This window comes from Phyllostomus hastatus, unplaced genomic scaffold (genome assembly GCF_019186645.2).
Source record: "Phyllostomus hastatus isolate PE091 unplaced genomic scaffold, TTU_PhHast_1.1 phas_contig_196, whole genome shotgun sequence".
Classification (NCBI taxonomy): Eukaryota; Metazoa; Chordata; class Mammalia; order Chiroptera; family Phyllostomidae; genus Phyllostomus; species Phyllostomus hastatus.
In genome coordinates, this window is record NW_025333709.1 from 32,837,986 (window position 1) to 32,858,210 (window position 20,225).

Below are 20,225 nucleotides of genomic sequence, written 5' to 3' on the forward strand. Positions count from 1 at the left end.
TCACAGGATTTTTATACTTACTGGTAAATGTTCAAGTAATGAAGTTACACTCTCAGACACATATATTATGCTTCCATCTGTCATGATTGCTAAAAAAAAACCATCAAGAGCCTGAAATTAAACATAATGGTCAGTTAAGTGAAAAGAAAAATGTTTCATTGCACAGAAATAAAAATCTAACTTACTAAATAACAAATAATGTAATGTGGAAATTTCCAGAGCATTATCAAAATGCTAGTTTTTCCTCTTTACAGTTCCACAGTGTAGTATATATCTTTGTGCATTTAAAAATGCTTTTGGAAAGAAAAAAACACTCTATGGCTATCAATTGAACAGCTGGTTTCTAAAAGATAGGCTTAATGTTCTACCTTTATCATTCACATATTATATGAAGATGAACTTATATAAAGATGCTAATATCTCTGAAGCACACACGTGTCATCAATAATATGTCTTTGGGACATAAAAAATACTTTATCACCTTTTGTATGTATCAACAGAGAGTATATGACTGAACTGTAGGGAAATACATGAGGAATAAAGTGAAATGGAATCCAGCTGAAAATGTAGGCTGAGGTCAGATCATGAAAACCCTTGGAGTGCCAGGTTAAGATATAAGGACTCTGTTCAAGACTGGTCTGGAAGTAGTGTGCAAAATGGACTTAGCGGGAAAAAAATAAGTAAGGAAAATCTCAGTGGCTTTTGGAATAGTCGGAAGTTGATGAGAATCTGAATGAAATTAGGAGTGTTAAGAATAGAGAAGAAAGGACTTAGGCAAACACTGAGAAATGTGAAGTTACAGTTCAGCAGAGAAGCCAGTGCAGGGGATATAATACTTAATAATAAAGCGATCCTGTACTTTATATATTATAAATTATTTTCATTAGAGAATCTTAGGCACAAAAGTGACAGCTGAAGAAGTGAGATCTGCAGATCTGCATGCCAGACAAATTCTTGGAGTTACCTACATGTTGGGGATGAGGAGGACAAATACCAGAGAAAATGACAGAGAAGACAGAATCCACTGTCGCAGAGGAAGTCACTACAAGAAGATATGACAATGGAAATGAGGAGGAAGAGGTTTGGTTCAGAGTAAAATAAGATCAAATAGGATAAGAAATGAATTTGGTGACTTTCAAAAGATATGTCAACAGGAAAATTAGATTACAATGAATTTAGAGATGAGTGGATGATCAGAGGGCATTTATAAACCACTCTATCAAGAACTTTAGAAGGGAAGAAAGGAGAGATGGAAGTTTTAAAGGAACTAAATATCAAAGGAAAATCATTTGAAAAAAAAGGTAAATGAAGTATATTTGCAGGCTGAGGGAAAGGAAAATCCAGTTGGGAAGATGCTGAAGGTATGCAGCAGAAAAGATAGCAAGAGGAATTTCTCTTCTCTCAAAACAGTTATCACACTATACTTGATTTCTTCTTTAACTATAGGACTTTCTCATAGGACAGCACTCTCTGGTAAGAACCAAATTTATCTTCTTCAACATTGTATCTGCAGCATCTAGCATATGTGTAGCACACAGTAGATAAAAATTACTTGTATATAATTTATGGAGCTGACAGCTAAAGCAACCTCCCTCTATTTCTAAGTAATTGTTGAAATATATGTTTAATGTATGGAAAAAGGCATCCCCACCTCCCTTTCATTGGGGGAGAGATTTGGATATTACAAAGAATTTATTCTGAGTAGATGACTACCTTCTAAAATGGTTCAGACAAACCCAGTCTTAGCTAATGTAGAAGGGGATAAAAAACCTTGTAATTTATGCAAATTCATGAAATTATTTTATAAAAACAACTCAGTATAATAATGCCAGTTATAATTTAAGGAAAAGGGTCAAAATGATGTCATTAAGAACCAGCTTTTCTCATGTAAAGCTACATTATATCAAATTTGACAGCAAATTAGTATTTACTATGATGATCTGTATTTGCTCTTAGGATATATGCTAAAAATCAGGGTGCCAGCTCTCTTGGGTAAAGAGAATAAATTGAAATCAGAACTCTTAAGGACTTACTCCCAATCCTAGGACTCAGCCTACCCTTTCCTCTTTCAAAGCAGGCAAAAATTCAGCAAAGCCTTTACCAGTAGGCTGCCAAATTCTTAAGGCAATGATAGAACCAGGGCCCAAACTTCTTTTGAGTGGAGGGATGTCATTTCCGAAGCAAGTAGATGGATACGCAAGGCCTGAAGATGGCCTTGACGAGGAAGATCAGAGAGACATGGAAGAGGAAGCAAGCCAGACAAGGACATCCTCATCCCAAGACTGAAGACTGTGAAGCTTAGCCCTCTTCCACACTGTATGATATAAAGTAAAGGCTCCTTAGTTCAAACTTGTCTTCCTATTTGATATCTACTTGACCCACAATAAAAGGACTATGTAAACCTTGTTTGTTAGTGAGTGTTTAATCTGGGGAAGACTGAAATGGAAGTCCCAGGGAAGGGGACAGAAGCTCCTTGTGGATCTACAGCTAAAATGAAGTTGACGGGGCACTAGCCCTTCACTTGTGCATGACCAGAGAGAGCTACCAGCTTCTGAGGGAAATAACAACACACTAAGAGATGACTTCATATAAAGATGACTTTCATAGAGGTCAAGCTAAATTGCCCTGATTTCCTTGGCTACATTCTATGTCCCTGCTAAGGATTGCAAAGAATATTCCTTGCAACAGAGTAAAGAGAGGGAGAGACAGATGGCAATGGAGAAATGGAGGGAGAAACAGCCAACACATAAATTATAAGTGAATTTTAAGATCTCAGTCCTAGTTCCTCCATTAAACTAGCTATCTGACCCTGGACAAGCTGCAGATTCTCTAAGCCTCATCCATAAAATGAAGAGGTTGAAGTGAACAAACTACCTTCTACTAGCAGCTCTAACATTCCAAGATCAAGACATAGCCTGCATCTGAAATTCTGCTGAAAATGGTCCTCTACACTGCCTACCTATAATCTGATACATGTGGCTAGCCAACAGTAACACATCTAGGTTAGTTGGGCCCAAATTGCAGTATATATACATATTTATGTACAGTCTTTAATCCTAGCATATTAATGTTAGAATACATATTTACCTAATAGTTATAAACACTCACTAAAAATAAAAAATATGCTTGACATATTAAAAATAAATAAATATAACATTTCCAGGAATACAATACTAAAAGCTATGAGGATAATTATGAGACAACTAATTTAAATATGTTCAAATTTTCTGTTGCATTCCATAAATATTATTTTTTAAATAGTAAATATGTATTACATATGTTTTAGCATTAATAAAGATCTAATTATTGTAAACAAAATTAAATACAATGCTTTTCTGTTTAGCTTATTAGTAAACTGGTGACTTACCTTCATTAATGTTAATATGAATGTAGATAGTATACAACTTTATGAATTGTAAGAAATTTTTAATACCAATGAAGCAGGATAAGTAGTTAATGATTACCACATATCTTAATAAACTATACTGAAAACATAATCATAAAATTAGAGTAATTAACTGAGTTACTTATTTCCTTTGTTGTAGACATTAGCTGTGTGCACCCTTTCATAAGCACACTACTTATTACCTAAAGACATAATTTTGGACAATGTCAAACTACTTTTTGGAAAAAATATTTAACAAAATCAGAAACTATTTTTTGGTTTATAACTCACTAAGTTAAAGAACTAATTGCAGGTTACTGAGCTACAAGTTCCGTGCCATGGCTAGTTTTCACTGAAAAGAAGTTTCACAGGGGCTGAGGCCATGGGATCAGAGAGCCAAAAAGTCCTGGCTGGCCTACTTACTAAATGCTACTTTGGACAAGTTTCATAATCTCTTTGTTCTTCAATTTCCTCATCTGGCAGTAAGAAAGGGATACTAATAGGTCTACTTCATAAGATTATTGTGAGGATTCACTGAGTTAATATATGAAAAGTGGCCAGGTATACTGCAGATTTTAAGTGCAGGCTGAACTATATGCAATATATTTATATTCCAACAAATTATCATGTTAACATTTCTGCTGAATATATGTAGACTTAATTAATCTATCAATTAACTGTTCCATCCAAAGTATAAACAGAAAAAAATAACTCAATTTGCAAAATACTCTAGGTTGCTTCAGACTTCAGTTGCTATACAAAGACACTTGAGACATAGCCATTACATATACAGGATAGAGCAAAAGTAGGTTTACAGTTGTTTGTATAGAAAATAATAAATAATAATACAAGAATACATTCTGTTTCACATACTCATAACTGTAAAACTACTTTTGTCCCTCCCTATGCACACATAACACAGATAAATGCTTAAAGTGTAGAACAGACCCGAACCAGCAGGACAAAAGATGTAAATTATTTAACATCTGCAATCCCACCTCAATTGCTTTCCTACTCTTTCTATATTATTTTGTTATATATCTATTTTTCTTGTCCTTAACCATTACTGCCAAAGTATACTGCTCCTATTTCCTATTTATTGTAAGTTTTCATAGAATTTAGATACTGAACTCTGTATACTTTGTGTGCATAGGTGTTATCTATATTGACCTACACAGGAAACCATTAAAAAGTAAAAAAGTAGTGACTCAAAATTTTTGTATATTTTATCATTACTATATGAAGTTTTGCAATTATAAATATGTTCTGAATTGTTTTCAAAAATAAATTTGTCACAGAAGAACATTTACTTGTTTCCTTTTAAAAGTTTCTTCTTGAATTAAGAGTTGCCTTTTGAGGTTGCAGTTTTAATCCCCAGTCAGGGTACATATAAGAATAAACTGATGAATGCATAAATGTAAGTGGAACAAAAAAATTGATGTTTTTCTCTCTAAAAATGAATAAAAAAAATTTAAAAAGCAAGAGTTGCCTTTCAAGGTATATTTCATTTGTCTTCCATTTTCAAAATACTTCATTTATTATCATTTTATACATTGTTTTTAGGTAAATTTTAATTAATTTGTTAAAAAACTACTACTGTCCAGTGGGATGCATTTTATAATATTTAATGTGTGATGAATAACATGCATTATTCTTCATTTGAATGCTGATAATGTGGTCTCAGGTTGAGACTTGAGCTATAGTTCAGGTAGCTATAGTTCTCTGACTTTTATTAAGCTTCTCAAAAATTCAGATAATAATGAAAATATAAAAATATGGCATTACTTCATCAGATAGTACTGTTTGCTTACAATGCTTGCACTAATTTTAAGATATAGTTTACTGATTTTCATCGAATTAAAACTTTTCAACATTAAATTAATATTATTGAAACTACATTAAAATTAGTTACCCCTGTGATTAATTTTTTGAGGAAAATAAAACTTTTCAAAAGTTAAATCTGGACATACCTCTAACATTAATTGTGTAAACTCTTCATTACTAAGGAATGTAGGTTTCCAGTCCTGTCGAATTTCACTAGCATCTGACTGTGCAGTGATTTCTGTAAACAGATTATTGACACATTAGTGGCATACTCCAACAGGGGGTAGGCAACTGTGGCGGTACAAAAGTCCTCCAAGTTCCCTTCTCTCTCCCCATTCTAATTTAAGATGAGAACCACAGGCAATAACATTTATTGCTCTAGGTAGGTATCAGGAGGTCAAAGGTTTGGTATGATGCAATATTTGAACTACTATGGCAAGTTATCTCCTTGGATTTGGTCTCCTGGAAATACCAGTCTCTGGTTTTCCTCTGGGAAGCTGTGATGGCATGTGTTGCTGAAAGGCCTAAGACGGCTTCCTGCTTGACCTAATGACTGAACAAAATTCAGAATAAGAAGATAGATCAAGCATTAGCAATATATTCTTTTTCCTTTTCCTTTCCTTGCCATTTAAGTGGTAGCACCTAGGGCAGACACAAGGACATGAGCCTGTAGGAAAAAAGCCAAGGAGATAAGTCTGCTTTTAACAAAGAGGACTTTCAGCCTGCCTCCTGCCAAGCAGAAAGGTTCCTCCCAGTGAGGCCCTCTAGTCTTAATTAATCAAGAAGACTAAATTAAGATTTGGGGCAAAAACTTCATAATAATAATCTCAGAATAATTGCACTTAGTATCTCCTTGCATGTTTTGTTAGTGGTAAGAAGCTGGTCAAAACTTTGGAGATCCCTGGACTGGTACAATATTTTAACAACATTATTAGTTTATTTTGCAACATACTAGTTATTAATGGATTTAGCTATGACAAAGCTATTCATAAATGATGAAACATGAACTATTTCAGTAACAAATGGTTTCCATTTTTAAAAGCAGACAAATTAAGAAACAACAGGCAAAATATCAATCTATGTCATGAATTTTACCCTTCAAAATATATAATACTTTGCAGTGAAAAGTATGAACTAGGTTGTTCAGACTTTTCTATGACCATATATATAAATATAGCATATTAAACTACTGCTCAAAATCTGCCATATTAAAAATGCCTGTACTAGAATATGAAGAATAGCTAAAAAGTCTAGCTACTAATTCTGTGGAATATAGTCAATACTTTGTCAAATTCACATTGATTATAAACATTCAGAAAAAAAGTTAAATCCACAAGCAAATCCCATCAAGTTTAGTTGAGCACAGGTTTATTTTCTAGTAATAATTATGTAAGAATTCCCTTCCAGTTTCAGGTAAATTTTATTTTTGTGAGAATTTTACAGCTAATTTTGGGGAAGGGGGGAAGAAAACCCTGGTCTGTTTACTGCCAAAATTAATCCTCTACTGTCAGGGGAAAATGCATATTATTTCATTTCATTCAACAATCATTTATGGAACTACAGTGTCTGAAGGGCTGAGTGTGCTGCGTAATGAGGGACACCAAGGTAGCAAGAACACTATTTGTACAATAAAATGTAATGATAATGGTGATAATAAAAATGAAGACAATTTTGATATATTTTCCGAAGAATTAAGAGAGTTTGGCCATTGTGATACAGGAATAAAAAAGCTGAAAAAAAAATGCAAATCTTTTCAGGTTTGAGTTCTAGGGGAGTGAAAGGATGGTGATGCAAAAACAGAAAAAGAAATGTTGAGAGAAAGGGTGACTTGACAAAATCAAAATGAATTCAGTTTTAAATGAGTTGAGTTTGGGGACATGCAAAATAAAGATCCAGAAGTTACCTGGAAATAAAGGCTGAAAAGTTTGCATCTAAAATACAGATTTAGTAGTTAAACAGAGAGACAACAGCTGAAGCTGTGGAATGAGATAAGCAAGGAAAAGAGTGTAGAAAAAGCAAGAAAAAAGGTAACACCTTGAGAAATGTCACATGTAGAGAGCAGAAAAAGACCGAGGAACAATGAAGTTAACATTAGTTAGGGAGAGGGAGTTGAATGAAGAAGTATAGTATAACACAGGCCAAGGGGAAGGAAAGCCAGTAGAGGATAGATTAAAATTCCCAGTGCTTCAGAAAATGAAGTATGAGAAAAGCTACTGTTTTACTGGCAGCACAGAAGGTGGGGAGGAATGGCATTAGTGAAATTAACAAAAATAATTCTCAAGAGTGGTGGAGCATGAATCAGGTGAATAACGCATCACTGAGTGAGCCAGGGAGAAATAAACAGAGGCACTAATTACAAATTCTCCTTAGTTTTGCAGTTTCATTACATCTGAAAAAGGAAATGTCCTTTTACAACTTTTTCCAGAATTATGTTACCAAAATACTTAATAGTCCTTAAATTTTCCTTTCATGATTTATGTAGTCAAAGTGATCTTCTCTGATTAAGAAATAGTCACTTTATTTTAACATAGTGTTAAGTTCCTAGACATACACTGAAACAAACGATCTTTTAAAATGACATATAAGGCCCTTACAATCTGGCACTTGCCTTTCTTTCACATATGCCAGTAGCTTTCCAACTCAAACTATGTTCCAGTTGCATTGAACTTTCCCTGTTTCTCTGCTTTTGCACCTGCTATTTCCTCTGTGTGAAATGCTGTTTTCCTTACTTAATCTTAAAGGAAAACTCAGTTGAAAAAATTAACTGTTTTTAAGCCTTCCCTGACACATTCTTTCCTCTGTGTTTTCCTAACAAATTTAAGGTTCACAAGCACTCTACCCTTTGTAATTATTTGTACTGTAATTAGCTGTTTAGATGTTTGTCTCCCTTGGCTTGAGTTACTTGAGGGCCAGGACTGTTGCTACTCTGTACCATGAGAATTTAGGATATAATATACTAGGCACTAAGTAAATGTTTGTTGAATAAAGGAAAAAACATGCCAGAAAATCTTTAAAAAGCAACTGATTTCTTTCTCTTTAAAAAAAAAAGGCTGTGAAGCATCCAACCTTAAGCATCACTGCCAAGATTCTATCTCGTTATGCTTTAAGGGAAGTCTGTTGTTTTTAAAAAAAAGACCCATTTTACAAAGTTAACAATTTACCTTTATGTTTTCGTAAAAAATCAATGCTCTTCTGCAGAACGGTAGATTTGTCCATCTTTCTAGCATTACCAGGAAGCATGGATCCCAATTCTTTAATGAGAACATTAAATTGATCTCTACGTTTCTTTTCAGATTTGTTTCTAGATACTCTGATGAAATAAAAAAATTAAATAAGTAGTTTTCGAACAATCCATTTAATTACACAAAGAGTATAGCATAATGCTCAATTTGGACACAACCACACAACATGTTCTTCTGTTAATTTGATGGTAATAAATACCTAATTCACCAACAATATACAGTAAACACGGGCAATACTTTTTCTTGTTTATCAATAAAGAAACTTCTATATATTAAACATTTGGCATACATGTTTTTATGAAAATGTCAGTAAGACAAACTACATTCACATCTCAGGTTTTATTTACTCTAATACTTACCAACAATTTGATTTTCCTTATAAGGTTGTCATAAATATTACTGAGATACATTTTATAAAAGTATATAAAATGTATAAATACAAATTATTAAAAATTGTTGAAGAGAAAAGAGTTATCCATCTCCTCCAAGTTTTATATTACAAGCAAATCCAGACAGGAAAATCTTCCTACCCTGATGCTTACCCACACATTCTTCGTCTTTATTCCTATAGCCCAGTTCCAACACAGAGCTGTAATCATTTGTTTGCGGATCTGTCTCTCCATCAGGCCATGGGCTCATTGATAAAAGAGGTCCATTTTTTTTCCCTAAGCCACTAGTGGCAAACACAAGGCTCATGGGCCGAATCCAGCCCTCCACCTTGTTTTATCCGACCCTGCACCTTGTTGCTACCTGGCAGCAGCACAGAGCTCTCCCTTAACTGTTAAGGAGTAGTTACATTTATACAGTCCTAAAATTACATTCAACCCTTCAAAGGCAACCATGAGGCTGATGTGGCCCCCTGTGAAAATGAGTTTGACACCCCTGATCTAAGCACTTAAGCATAACATCTAACAAACAGGAAACATTCAAAATACATGTGCTAAATGAATAATTACTAATACTCTATGTGAAGCAGTAACCAGTAAACAAATACTTAGTTGCACAGAGACCTCTTGAGACAAGTATAATACAGTACAATTAATTTACCATTTTATAATACCTCTAATTATCTGCTTTGTGAAGCAGATCATTAAAACTGACTTCAGAATAAAACTGACTTCAGAATTCAGTTTTCGTTTCAGTGTCGTACCTTCCCAAAATGTCAGACGGCAATTTTATGTATTTTTTTGTTTGTTTTCCCATAAAGAACTAGCTAGCATTTATTCTATATTAGTACCAGGGAAAAATACAATTGTTCAAAATTTTTAAGAAACATAAGAGATGTTAACTGACTCCTGCATCAGACCCCCATCAGACAGTGAATGCTAGCTATAGTGACAGAGACTGTGCTAGTAAGGGCTAGGGATACTGGAGAAAAATATCCCTCCCAAGAAATTCACCTAATTCCTTTGGAAACTATGTATTATAGAATTGTACTCTAGAAACTTACATAATTTCATTACCAATGTAACCCCAACAAATTTAATAAAAATTGAAAAAGTCACCTAATTCCTAAGGAAAGTCAAAGGAACCAGGGATGGCATCCAGCTGTTGCCGACCTGAGTCCTGGAGACTATGTGAGAAAGAGGTGGTAGTGGGGCTATGGCAGGGCACTCCAGGCACAGGAAACCTGCACAAAGATGAAAACCTGCACAAGCAGTTCAGCATGGCTAATGTGGCCAGTGCACTGGCCCAAGTGTAGAGTGTATAAGTACAGTGGAGTTAGGGGGTGTGTCAGAGTATAAAGCACTGAACAAAAATCATGTTTTATGCTACATAAAAGAATTTGAGTTTAATCTTGAAAGCCATAGGAAGGCACTGAAAGGTTTTAAAGAAAGAAATGACATGGCTAGAGATGCTTGTTAAGAAGACTATTCTGACATCAGACTGATGAAAGGATCAATGCTTGGCAAAACAAATTTCTCTAGCAAATACTATTAAAAACCTACCATATGCCAAAAAAGACTGGCAGCCAGATGACCACTTAGGAGGTAACTGTAATTTCCTAACCTATATATAAATCATGGCAAGGGCACTGTTAACAGAGCAGTGTGAATCTGAGGGTTAAGAGGCAGAACTACCAATTCTTGGTAAATCAGATTCAGTTTGGAGTGGAGAACCAAAGGGGAAATCTAAGGAATCCCAAGTTGCTAACAATGCTATCAATGTGAAATATAAAATATAATATTTGTTTTGGTGGACAGATTGTTTGGGTAGAATTTAGATATTGTGACATGGGCTTTTACATACATGAGGTAGTTTGATATTTGGATCTAGTTATATTCCTGTAGAAAAGAGTAAATAAGAGATAAACATCTATATATGAAACAACTGAACACATGGGGGGGGAGTAAAGATAGCAGCCAGTATTTGTTGTGGTAGTGGGGCCAGTATTTGTTGTGTATTTATGTGCCAGGTGCTAGTAAGTGGTCATGAAATCTCATTTAATTCCTTCGAGGTAGGCTTCATTATTTTCCATTTTATGGGTGTGACAACTCAGGCATAAAGAAAAATATGCCTAGGGTCATAGAGCTACCACGAAGTAATAATTCAAATCAGGCATTTTGATTTCAGGACAAGAAAATATACAGAAAGCAAATATCCTTACCAACTCTACCACTGGACCACACCCATGAAAGCAAACTTTTTACTTCATAGTACATTCAGGTTGGAAGTAATTAGTTCTCAGAATGACCTCACTGATAACAGGTCACAGATGCTCCATTTGGGGGAATAACTCTAGAACTCCCATTCTTCCGGGTTCAACAGTAAGGTCTTTAAATCATCATTGTTTTTAGTCAAAAAGTTCAGTGTGGCCCTATTTAATTCTGACAGCATCATTACAGGATTCCTCCTCTTTCTCCAAGGCTTCCCACAGTGATAGTATTTTCGGTTTACTAAAATACATTTCTTTGCAAATAGAATACCCTTAGCTTACTTTATCCATCTATAAACTTGGCCCGTAAGATTGTCCAGGTCGATTCCTTAGAATTCTGCCTTTTCATTAAGGCAAAACTAATGATTCCCATCTTAGAGACTTTATCTCTACCCTGATGATTTTATAAGAACTTTTCTCCACTACACTGAGGTTAATGGATAAGGGGTGTCCTATATATTTTTTAGCTTCCAATACAGATCTTTTTATTTTCATGAAGAAAATTACAACTTCCCTCAAAATCTTCCTAGATATACTTGTATTTTAATCATTCATTAAAGTATTTAGCAACTTATGTGGTTAGTGTAAATATTTTCCTCATTGAAATACCTTTTATTTTGCTAAATACATTTAGGAACTATTATGTATTACATGTTTATCTTTTGTATCTGTGTGTAATTCTACAACACCTCTACCCTTGTCTATGTACCTACATAGGTCAACATGGCTGGTAAAGACCCAAGTATTTACAGCTCACTCTCAATGACTACAAACTTGGCTGTACTGCTGCTACCTGGACCCTCCCTCTTGGTACTATAATTAACTGTCAAGATCCCCATTTAAGGTCAAAGCCTCAACTGTTACCACCCTGGCTCTGGATCCCATTCCCGCACCTACTTAATGATACCTCTCCAACAATTCTTCCCTCCCTGTCTCAATTATCTGCTTTCCCTTCTACTGAAGACTGGAGGTATGTCAAAACATACAGGAGCCAAACACGAAAGACCTCCCAATGGCCAAGGCTAGAATAATTCGAGCAAAAAATAAATAAAATAGCACTGAAGTAGAACCTACAGTATAAAATAAATATTTAAGTCTATATAGATATAAATAAATAGCAAAGAGTTTATTTTTACAGAAGAATTGCAAATACATGTAGAGGTAAAGCTTAATTCCCCTAATTCCTACTCTGAAGGTGGGCTACACTTAGCTTACTTCCAAAAAATTGAGTACGTTAAGAGAAAAGTAGTAACTACAATGGTGAATCCAGGCAAACCCTATTTTAGCCAAGTGATGAAGGTTAACATCCCCAATGATGACATGGAGATACTATGTACCCATAATGTGATTTGATGAGAAGAGCACATCTAGAGGATTGTTTAACTTATAAACTGGATACTGAATTCCAAGCTCTCCCACCTAGTTATTGAACATTGAGTTTTAAGGCAGAGAACTTCTGAAAATCAGTGATTTACTATTTTTACTATTACTTATTATTCAATTATTTACTATTTTACATCTTAAGTTCAGCTACCTTTTTGCTTTGTCCTTGTCATCTTCTTCCACCAATCCATCAAAAAGACTACCATCATCTCTAAAAAGAAAGTGGACAAAAAAAAAAAAAAATAAGAACAGACTCATTAAGCAACAGCAACATAAAAATGACATGTGAATCAAATCAATTATATACTAGAGTTTTATAAAGGTAATGGACTGCACGAATTCAAATTCTGTAACTACTAACCTGTTCTCCAATAAATTTTAGAAAATTAAAGTTAGCCATTTTTATTATATTTTAAAACTGTTACAAATGTGAATTTAAAAACTACTTACTTAGCTATACTACATACAACATATGAAACCAGAATTTAATTTAATTATATGTTAAATATCTTGTTTCAAACATCCAGTAACCACTGAAAACCTATAGAAAGTCAGTATATTTTTCCATTTTATAAAGTGATTCGCTTGAAACTATTTTTAATTATAAGAACAGTTACAAAATTTATTTTCTGAGGTATTCAATTTATAAACCATAAATCACTCATAAACAACACAATATTTAGCACAATAACTTAAACCACTGCTTTAAGATATCTACTACAATATCTAGCATAATAGCTGAATATCTAGCATAATACATTTTCATTCATTACTGACTCATTTGACAAAACATTTATTAGCATTCATAGGCCAGGTTCTGTTTTGGACGTGGTTATGGAACAGTTAACCAGCCATGCAGGTAGGTCACTGCTCTCTACAGCTCATTTTCTAGCCAAAAGAGACAAATCAACACAAAAACATATGACAAATTTTATTTTTTAAAAAGGGGGTGATGTTTTAGTTACTAGGTGGTTGCTTTAGTCTGAGGGGTTAAGGAAGGATTTGTTGAGGTAGGGAACATTTAAGCTGAGTTCTAAGTAACAAGAAAAAGTTGGTTATGGGAAGATGTAGGGGAACAGCATTCTAACATGAAATCTTAACCTAAGGAGCAATATTAAATAGTTTCCGTTGATTTGTGAGGTTTTACACCAATTCACTATTCACTCCTTTAAACATACCTTCCTGTGGCCTATGAAGTCCTGTAAAGCATATGTTATACCCACTGTTGAGATCATCTGCAAATGTGGTATCATGGAGGTCCACGTATGGACTTTGGAGGTTCAATGAATGCACTGAAATTTATGAACAGTTCTGTACGTATATGCATTTTATTGAGAAGAGAGTCCATAACTTTCATCATATTCAGAGATGAGATGAACGTGTATTAAGAACTGTTGCTTCAAGTCTAAACACACAGATGTGATCGTGTCTACAGTGGGAACTGGCAATCACTCAGAAGTATAATGCCCAAATCATATTTAATCTCTCAGGAGCAGTGAAGAAACATCCTTTCTGAGGAGAAGCCTACTCACAGATCCCATCTGAAGTATGGCATAAGCCAACCTATGAGTGGTACAAGCAGGCTTCTCTAAGAAAAACTCTTTGCCTCTTGGGACTCAAGTTCTGGTACAGTATATATCTTCACTATTTATCTCATAGAAAAGGAAGAAGGCCTGTCCCCACATGTCGAAAGTCACTTCTGTATACAACTCTACTACAAAACTCTTAAAGAATGCCTTACAGAAGAATACACAGCACACTGTAATAAAAAGCACAGGAACTTTATAATGTCAGGCAGACCAATATAATTCCTGTTCATCACTTAACTATGTGCACTCTCTAACTTACAGTTTTTCCTCACCTATGAGATCTCATGAAATAATATGATTTTAAATAAATAACATATAAAAAAGTACCCTGCACATTAGCTATCAAATAGTTGCTTAAAATGTTATGCACTTCATGAAATTTAAGTACACTCACTACTTATCAGTATCTTATGTACTACTTGGAAAGAAAAAAATGCTACCAACTAAACCATGACAAGCCAAGTGTAAGATGAATCCCAGTATCAGAGAGGTTAAAATGTAAAAATAAATGATTAAAATAAAGGAAACACAGAGATTTATCTTTTTTCCAAAAGCAAGATTTAAAGATTAAAATTTAATGAAATCCTAATTATGACTACCTCTTATCAGTGACAAATGCTAAAATGCTTAGAAGAGAGTTAGCATCAATAAATAAGGAGAAAAAGGACAAGACATAAGGAGATAGATGATTCCAGAAGGTACCATGGAAACATTTACAATCGTCACAATTTCTGTCAGAGCAGCTCTGACCAAATCGCCCAAAATAATAGTTCAAAGACCCACTTAGGACACAAGCTATACACTGTTGACTTTAGCTCTAGACAATATTAACACACCTACTATTACACTGTGGTTGCTCGATACAGAAATTAAATGCAATAATAATTACGTTTAAACATAAAACTACTTTTATCAGTTTGATATAGACCATTACTCTAATAGTGAATTTTAAAATAGCTTTATAATTTAAAATAAGAGTCTCAAAAAAAAAAAAAAACATACCTGTCAACAATCGAGCTCATTTTACTACAGCTTACGGTAAACAACATAACATATTACGTTTTCGTCTCGTGGTAGACATTTGTACTTCTCCTAGGATGGAAAGAAAAATAAGTTGTTAGTTTTCTAAAAAACTTAATCTGCAAACATAGTAATATTGAGAAACACTATATGTTGTTATAGAGACTTCAAAATATTTTTATTTGTACTAACAGCTGAAACACTTTCAAGCAAGCAGCTTAGCTGGGACACATTTGAGCCCTTTTTTCCTTCCCAAAAAGGACTACAGGAAAAAACTGAAGTTCACAATTCATTTTCTTTGTACTATAAAATAATAAAAATTTAAAAGCTATACTTAATACTCATAGATTGGGTTGGCCAAGAAGTTTGGGTGGTTTTTGTCCATAAAATAAAAAACACACTTTTCTTTTCTTTTTTAAAAGATTATTTACTTATTTATTTATTTTTTAGAGAGGGAAGGGAGGGAGAAAGAGAGAGAGAGAGAAACATCAATGTGCGGTTGCTGGGGGTCATGGCCTGCAACCCAGGCATGTACCCTGACTAGGAATCAAACCTGCGACACTAAAAAACACATTTTTCATTTTCACCAATAACTTTATTGATTTGGATATTTTGAGTATGTCCGCTATCTCCTGTGTGATTGACACATTTGATCAGTCACAGAACCTTCTCCGTACACTGCACAAATCTTTTTTTGCATTTCTACCTTTCCTGAAATAATAAAAGCATAATATGCCAAAAATGTTGCATATTTTCTTCCATCTTCAATATTAAAATGGCTACACAAAAATTCACCAATTCTGATAAGTTGTTTTTAAATGCACACTGATATGACAGCTGTCACAATACAACCTAACAAACTTATTTCTAATGACATTAACGGTAACTAAGCACTACTAGAGCCATCTTACGGAAATAAACTCTTTGGACAACCCAATGTATTAGACTAGTAACTATAAATAGGCTACAATAACACCATCTAATCAGCAATAAACATTTATTGCAAGCTTATTTTGTTATACAGTATGGTAAGCTTTGGGAATATAAAAATGAAAGACACAATCCTGGGCAAAAATTTTGAATTAAATAGGGAGATATAACTACATAATTATAGTAAAAGGAATAATGATGGTACAGAGGGAGGAGTCAGAGGACATACTCTTCGACAATAGTGAGTTTGCCAGACAGTCTACATTGTTATTACTAAAATACGATCCAGAGACCATCAGCATCAGTTGTATCTGTGAGCTTGTTAAAAGACAGAATCTTGGGCCCCACCCCAGTACTTCTGAATCAGAGTGACATTTTAACAAAGTCCCCAGGAGATTTCTATCATCATTTAAGTTTCAGAAATAAGAGAATAGAGGACAGTAAGAGATCATAGTTGAAATAATTCCAAGTCACAAGAATAGCAATTTGCAAAGGCACAACCTTTGTGAGATGAAGTAGCATCACACTGAGCCACTTTAAAAGGATTAGCATTTTCTTTAGAGAAAAATCTAGGCATATTAACAACTTAAAGGTTTAATCACTAGAGCATAAAGAGAGGATATGCCTCATAGTGGTGAGAGCAAGTAAAGAACCAGAGTCTTACACTCACATTAAAAAAATTAAGATTGACTGTTTTAGAACTGAATCATAAGCCTAAAATTTGTCTCTTTATTATCTACAGTATTTCTAAAGTGTAAGGAAGGTTATATTCATACAAGATACTTTGTCCTATAGTCATAAGTTAAATGTTGAAAAACCACCTTAATTCTAATATCATAAGTTTTGAGGCATAAAAAAAATTCTTTTATTATATTTTTATTTAAAATTTAGAAGCTAGTGTAAATTAGTATGTTATACTAACTAAACCACATAAGATTAAAAGTATTCTAAGAACATGAGATTCTAAAATATTTTATCATTTTCAAATGTACATTCATGAGAAGAAGAGGGAATAACCCTTAATAAATGATGCTGCATTCCTCGTGTGGTTACGGCTGCAGAAGTGAGACTGTGAAGCGCTAAGACTTCTTAAAAGAAAATTAGTGATTCCCCCCTGGTAAAACTAAAAAGAACTAGCACCAGGATAAATACTCATTTTAAATGTCTGGAGTGACACCAGCAGATGGAACACAGGAATCACAGAATTTTAGTGTCAGAAGAGACTTTAAAGATCACTTAAGTACAGCTCTCTGGTCCAAAAGACATACTGATCATCCTGGTAATAACAGAGAGTGGTTCCATCACTGGAACAAAAAGAACAGTACGAAGGTAAAAATGCCAATTTCAGTGATTTTAAAAAGAACAGTTTCGGCTTAAAGTTAAAAGGCCAGATCTGAACTTTGTATGGCATAGAATATATGCTTATTTAATTATCAAAAGGTAAAATAGGGCAAACTAGAAAATTAATAAAGGACTCCAAGAATTAGAGTTTAGACTGTAGGAAGGGCCATGCTGACTGTGAGAAGAATGAATACAAAATGGTTTAAAGATACAGACCAATGCTATATTAGGCTATTTTACTATTAGTGTTAACAATATTCTTCAAACATTATTTGTTGTCGGGCCAACTGAACAATGTGAGACTATATGTCTAACAGTCTGGTACAAAATCTTTTCCAGCCAACTGACAGACATATTTAAGGGACAGGTAAGGGCAAAAGTGAAACAGGCCTAAGAACTCTGGACCAATTGTTAGAAGATCCCTCTTGACTTCTTTAAATGGTATCAAGTTAATTTTAAGAAAATAAAGTGGTAATGGGAGAACAGACAAAAATCCTGTGTGATGACTGCCCTAAGACTTACACTTTCAGGACAAAAGGACGAGCCAGTCACACTTGCCCACACTATGGATTCTGAGAATTCAGTTTTAGGGACAATGCAATGTCCCTACATATAGCAAGGAATTTCAAGTATACAATCTAACATAGATTGTTTTATTATAAAAAGTATTTTTTCTTAAATACTGATGTTAAAAGGCCAGCATGGCATGCAATATGTTTTTGAAAGGATCAGTTAGAGTCATTGAAATCCAAAGTTCACAAATTAAATTATAAAAGATCAAGTTACAGCTAGGAATCAAATGTTCCTTTACATAAGCAACTTGAGTTCAAAGTCATTCAGTGATATGACTTTCCAGATGAGTAAGCACCACATTAGTTACTATTTTATAACAATGAAGCCCAAGGGCAGCATAAGTCTTCTATAAACATTTTGAAAATAAGCTTTTTTTTTTTTAAATGGAGGTGGGGAAATTGAGAAGCCCAGTAGAGATGGGGTAAATGTGCAGGTAGTATATGGTGAAGCAAGGCTGGTTGTATCCAAAATAGCAGATGTTCCTCATATGCTTTGCTAAGGAGCTTGAATTTTATTCTGTGGGTGATAGGGTTCCAAAGGTTTTACTGGTTAATAAAATTCTATAGGTTTTAGGTGTACAATTCTACAATCATCTGTGTATTATATTGTGTAATTATCACATCAAGTCAAGTCTTCTTCCATCACTATTTAGCCCCCCTTTACCCTTTTCTACCTTTAAAAAAATATTTATCCCATGGGGAGGTATTAGTAATTAAGAAAGTTTATAAACAAGCTAAAACTTGCTAAATATAGAAGCAGGTATGTTTTTAAATCAGCATGGAAGTGCCTGACATTCCATCTTTGGAAAATAACCCTTATATACAAAATGACATATTCTGTATTAAAAATAAACTGCAGTATCTAATGACATGACACTACATGTCTTCTGAAACACCATCCATCTGCTGTCACCTCTCAAGGCTTTCCAATACTACATCTCTAAATTCTCCCTTTATAAATAGATTAATCTGATCAACATCTTAGTATTTTACCATAAAAAAAAATAAAAATAAAAAGCTCCCATGACTCACCAACCCCCTTCAGATGCTGCCTTTTCTGTCCCCTTTCACTAGAAAACTGATTGTCAGAGTTGTGTGCTATTGTTGTTTCAACATCTTGAATTCCATTCTCTTTCTTATTTTATTTATTTTTTTAATATGGTTTCTTTTTTCTTTTCTTTTTTAAAGATTTTATTTTTATTTATTTTTAGAGAGGGGAAGGGAGGGAAAAAGAGAAAGAGAGAAACATCAATGTGTGATTGCCTCTCACTTGGCTCCCCACTGGGGATGTGGCCTGCAACCCAGGCATGTGCCCTGACCGGGAATCTAACGTGCGATGCTTTGGTTCGCAGCCTGCACTCAATCCACTGAGCTACGCCAGCCAGGCCTCTCTTTCTTATTTTAAAATTAAGTGTTTACAAGCTTTTTTTCACCAATATACACATGTTCACAGTTTAAAGCATCCAAAGAGTGCTGTTATAGGACATACTAAAAATTCAAAGTCCTCTCATTCCCATTTCCTACCTTCATCTCTTTGTTTCTTTGGTAGTTAAGTCCCTATCTCTAATACCTGTATTTTGTTACTTCTTGATTTGTTCTATTTTAGGTAGGGTGCCTACACAGTCCCAATTTGAGTTGTCCCAATAGTGTTGTATTTTTTTAGGCATCAGCTACTGAAGTCCACTAAGGAAAATAAGAATTTAGCTCTCTTCCACTCCTCCATCTTGGCCTCAAACACATGCATACTTGCCCAAATTCCCAATATCATAATTTTGGCTAGGTGGTTATATTCAGTTAGTATTATTAATGACTCTGTAAATGCAAATCACAGCAGGGTCATATGGTATACAACAATTACTTTCTCTTTCTGAGTAGTTTTCCCCAAGGTTAAAAATTGTCCTATTGTTTTTTATTTACCTGGCTTTCTATATACTTATCACCAACACTGCCCCAAACTCTTCCCTATCTAATCTATTCTTCATATTGCTGAACACATCATGCATTCTATCAATTTAATCTTCTCATAGCTGTTTCTTTGGCACCCTCTGACCTATTCCTACTGGCACTGTATGTTCTCTGTGACTGGTGACCAACTGTAATCTTGGGATCACTAATCACTATTATCCTGGTAGTTTCCTGGGTCTCTACTTAAGTTGCATTCCCTGTTTCTTGTATGGCTTCATCTTTAGTTTCCTTCTTTATTATTGTTCAGCACCTTCTACAATAACTGCCCAAGAAAACAGAAATGGCAGATGCAATTTTTTGAGGCAATGTAAGTCTAAA

At 34.3% G+C, this 20,225-nt stretch overlaps 1 protein-coding gene across 21 annotated transcripts in view; it reads right to left on the reverse strand.

Moving 5' to 3' along the window:
- The window catches only part of CLOCK (clock circadian regulator), a 121,183-nt gene that overhangs the window by 49,905 nt on the left and 51,053 nt on the right, over positions 1-20,225 (reverse strand). For 20 of the 21 annotated variants that reach the window (XM_045834234.1, XM_045834229.1, XM_045834232.1 and 17 more), the window contains 5 exons: positions 15,082-15,171; positions 12,642-12,701; positions 8,371-8,519; positions 5,356-5,447; positions 22-111 (listed from right to left, as the gene is read on the reverse strand). In XM_045834234.1, the coding sequence (XP_045690190.1) occupies positions 22-111; positions 5,356-5,447; positions 8,371-8,519; positions 12,642-12,701; positions 15,082-15,128 (438 nt within the window). In that variant the 5' untranslated portion in view covers positions 15,129-15,171. Of the gene's footprint in view, positions 1-21; positions 112-5,355; positions 5,448-8,370; positions 8,520-12,641; positions 12,702-15,081; positions 15,172-20,225 lie in introns of those variants that run through there. The other variant, XM_045834235.1, reaches the window with a different exon arrangement.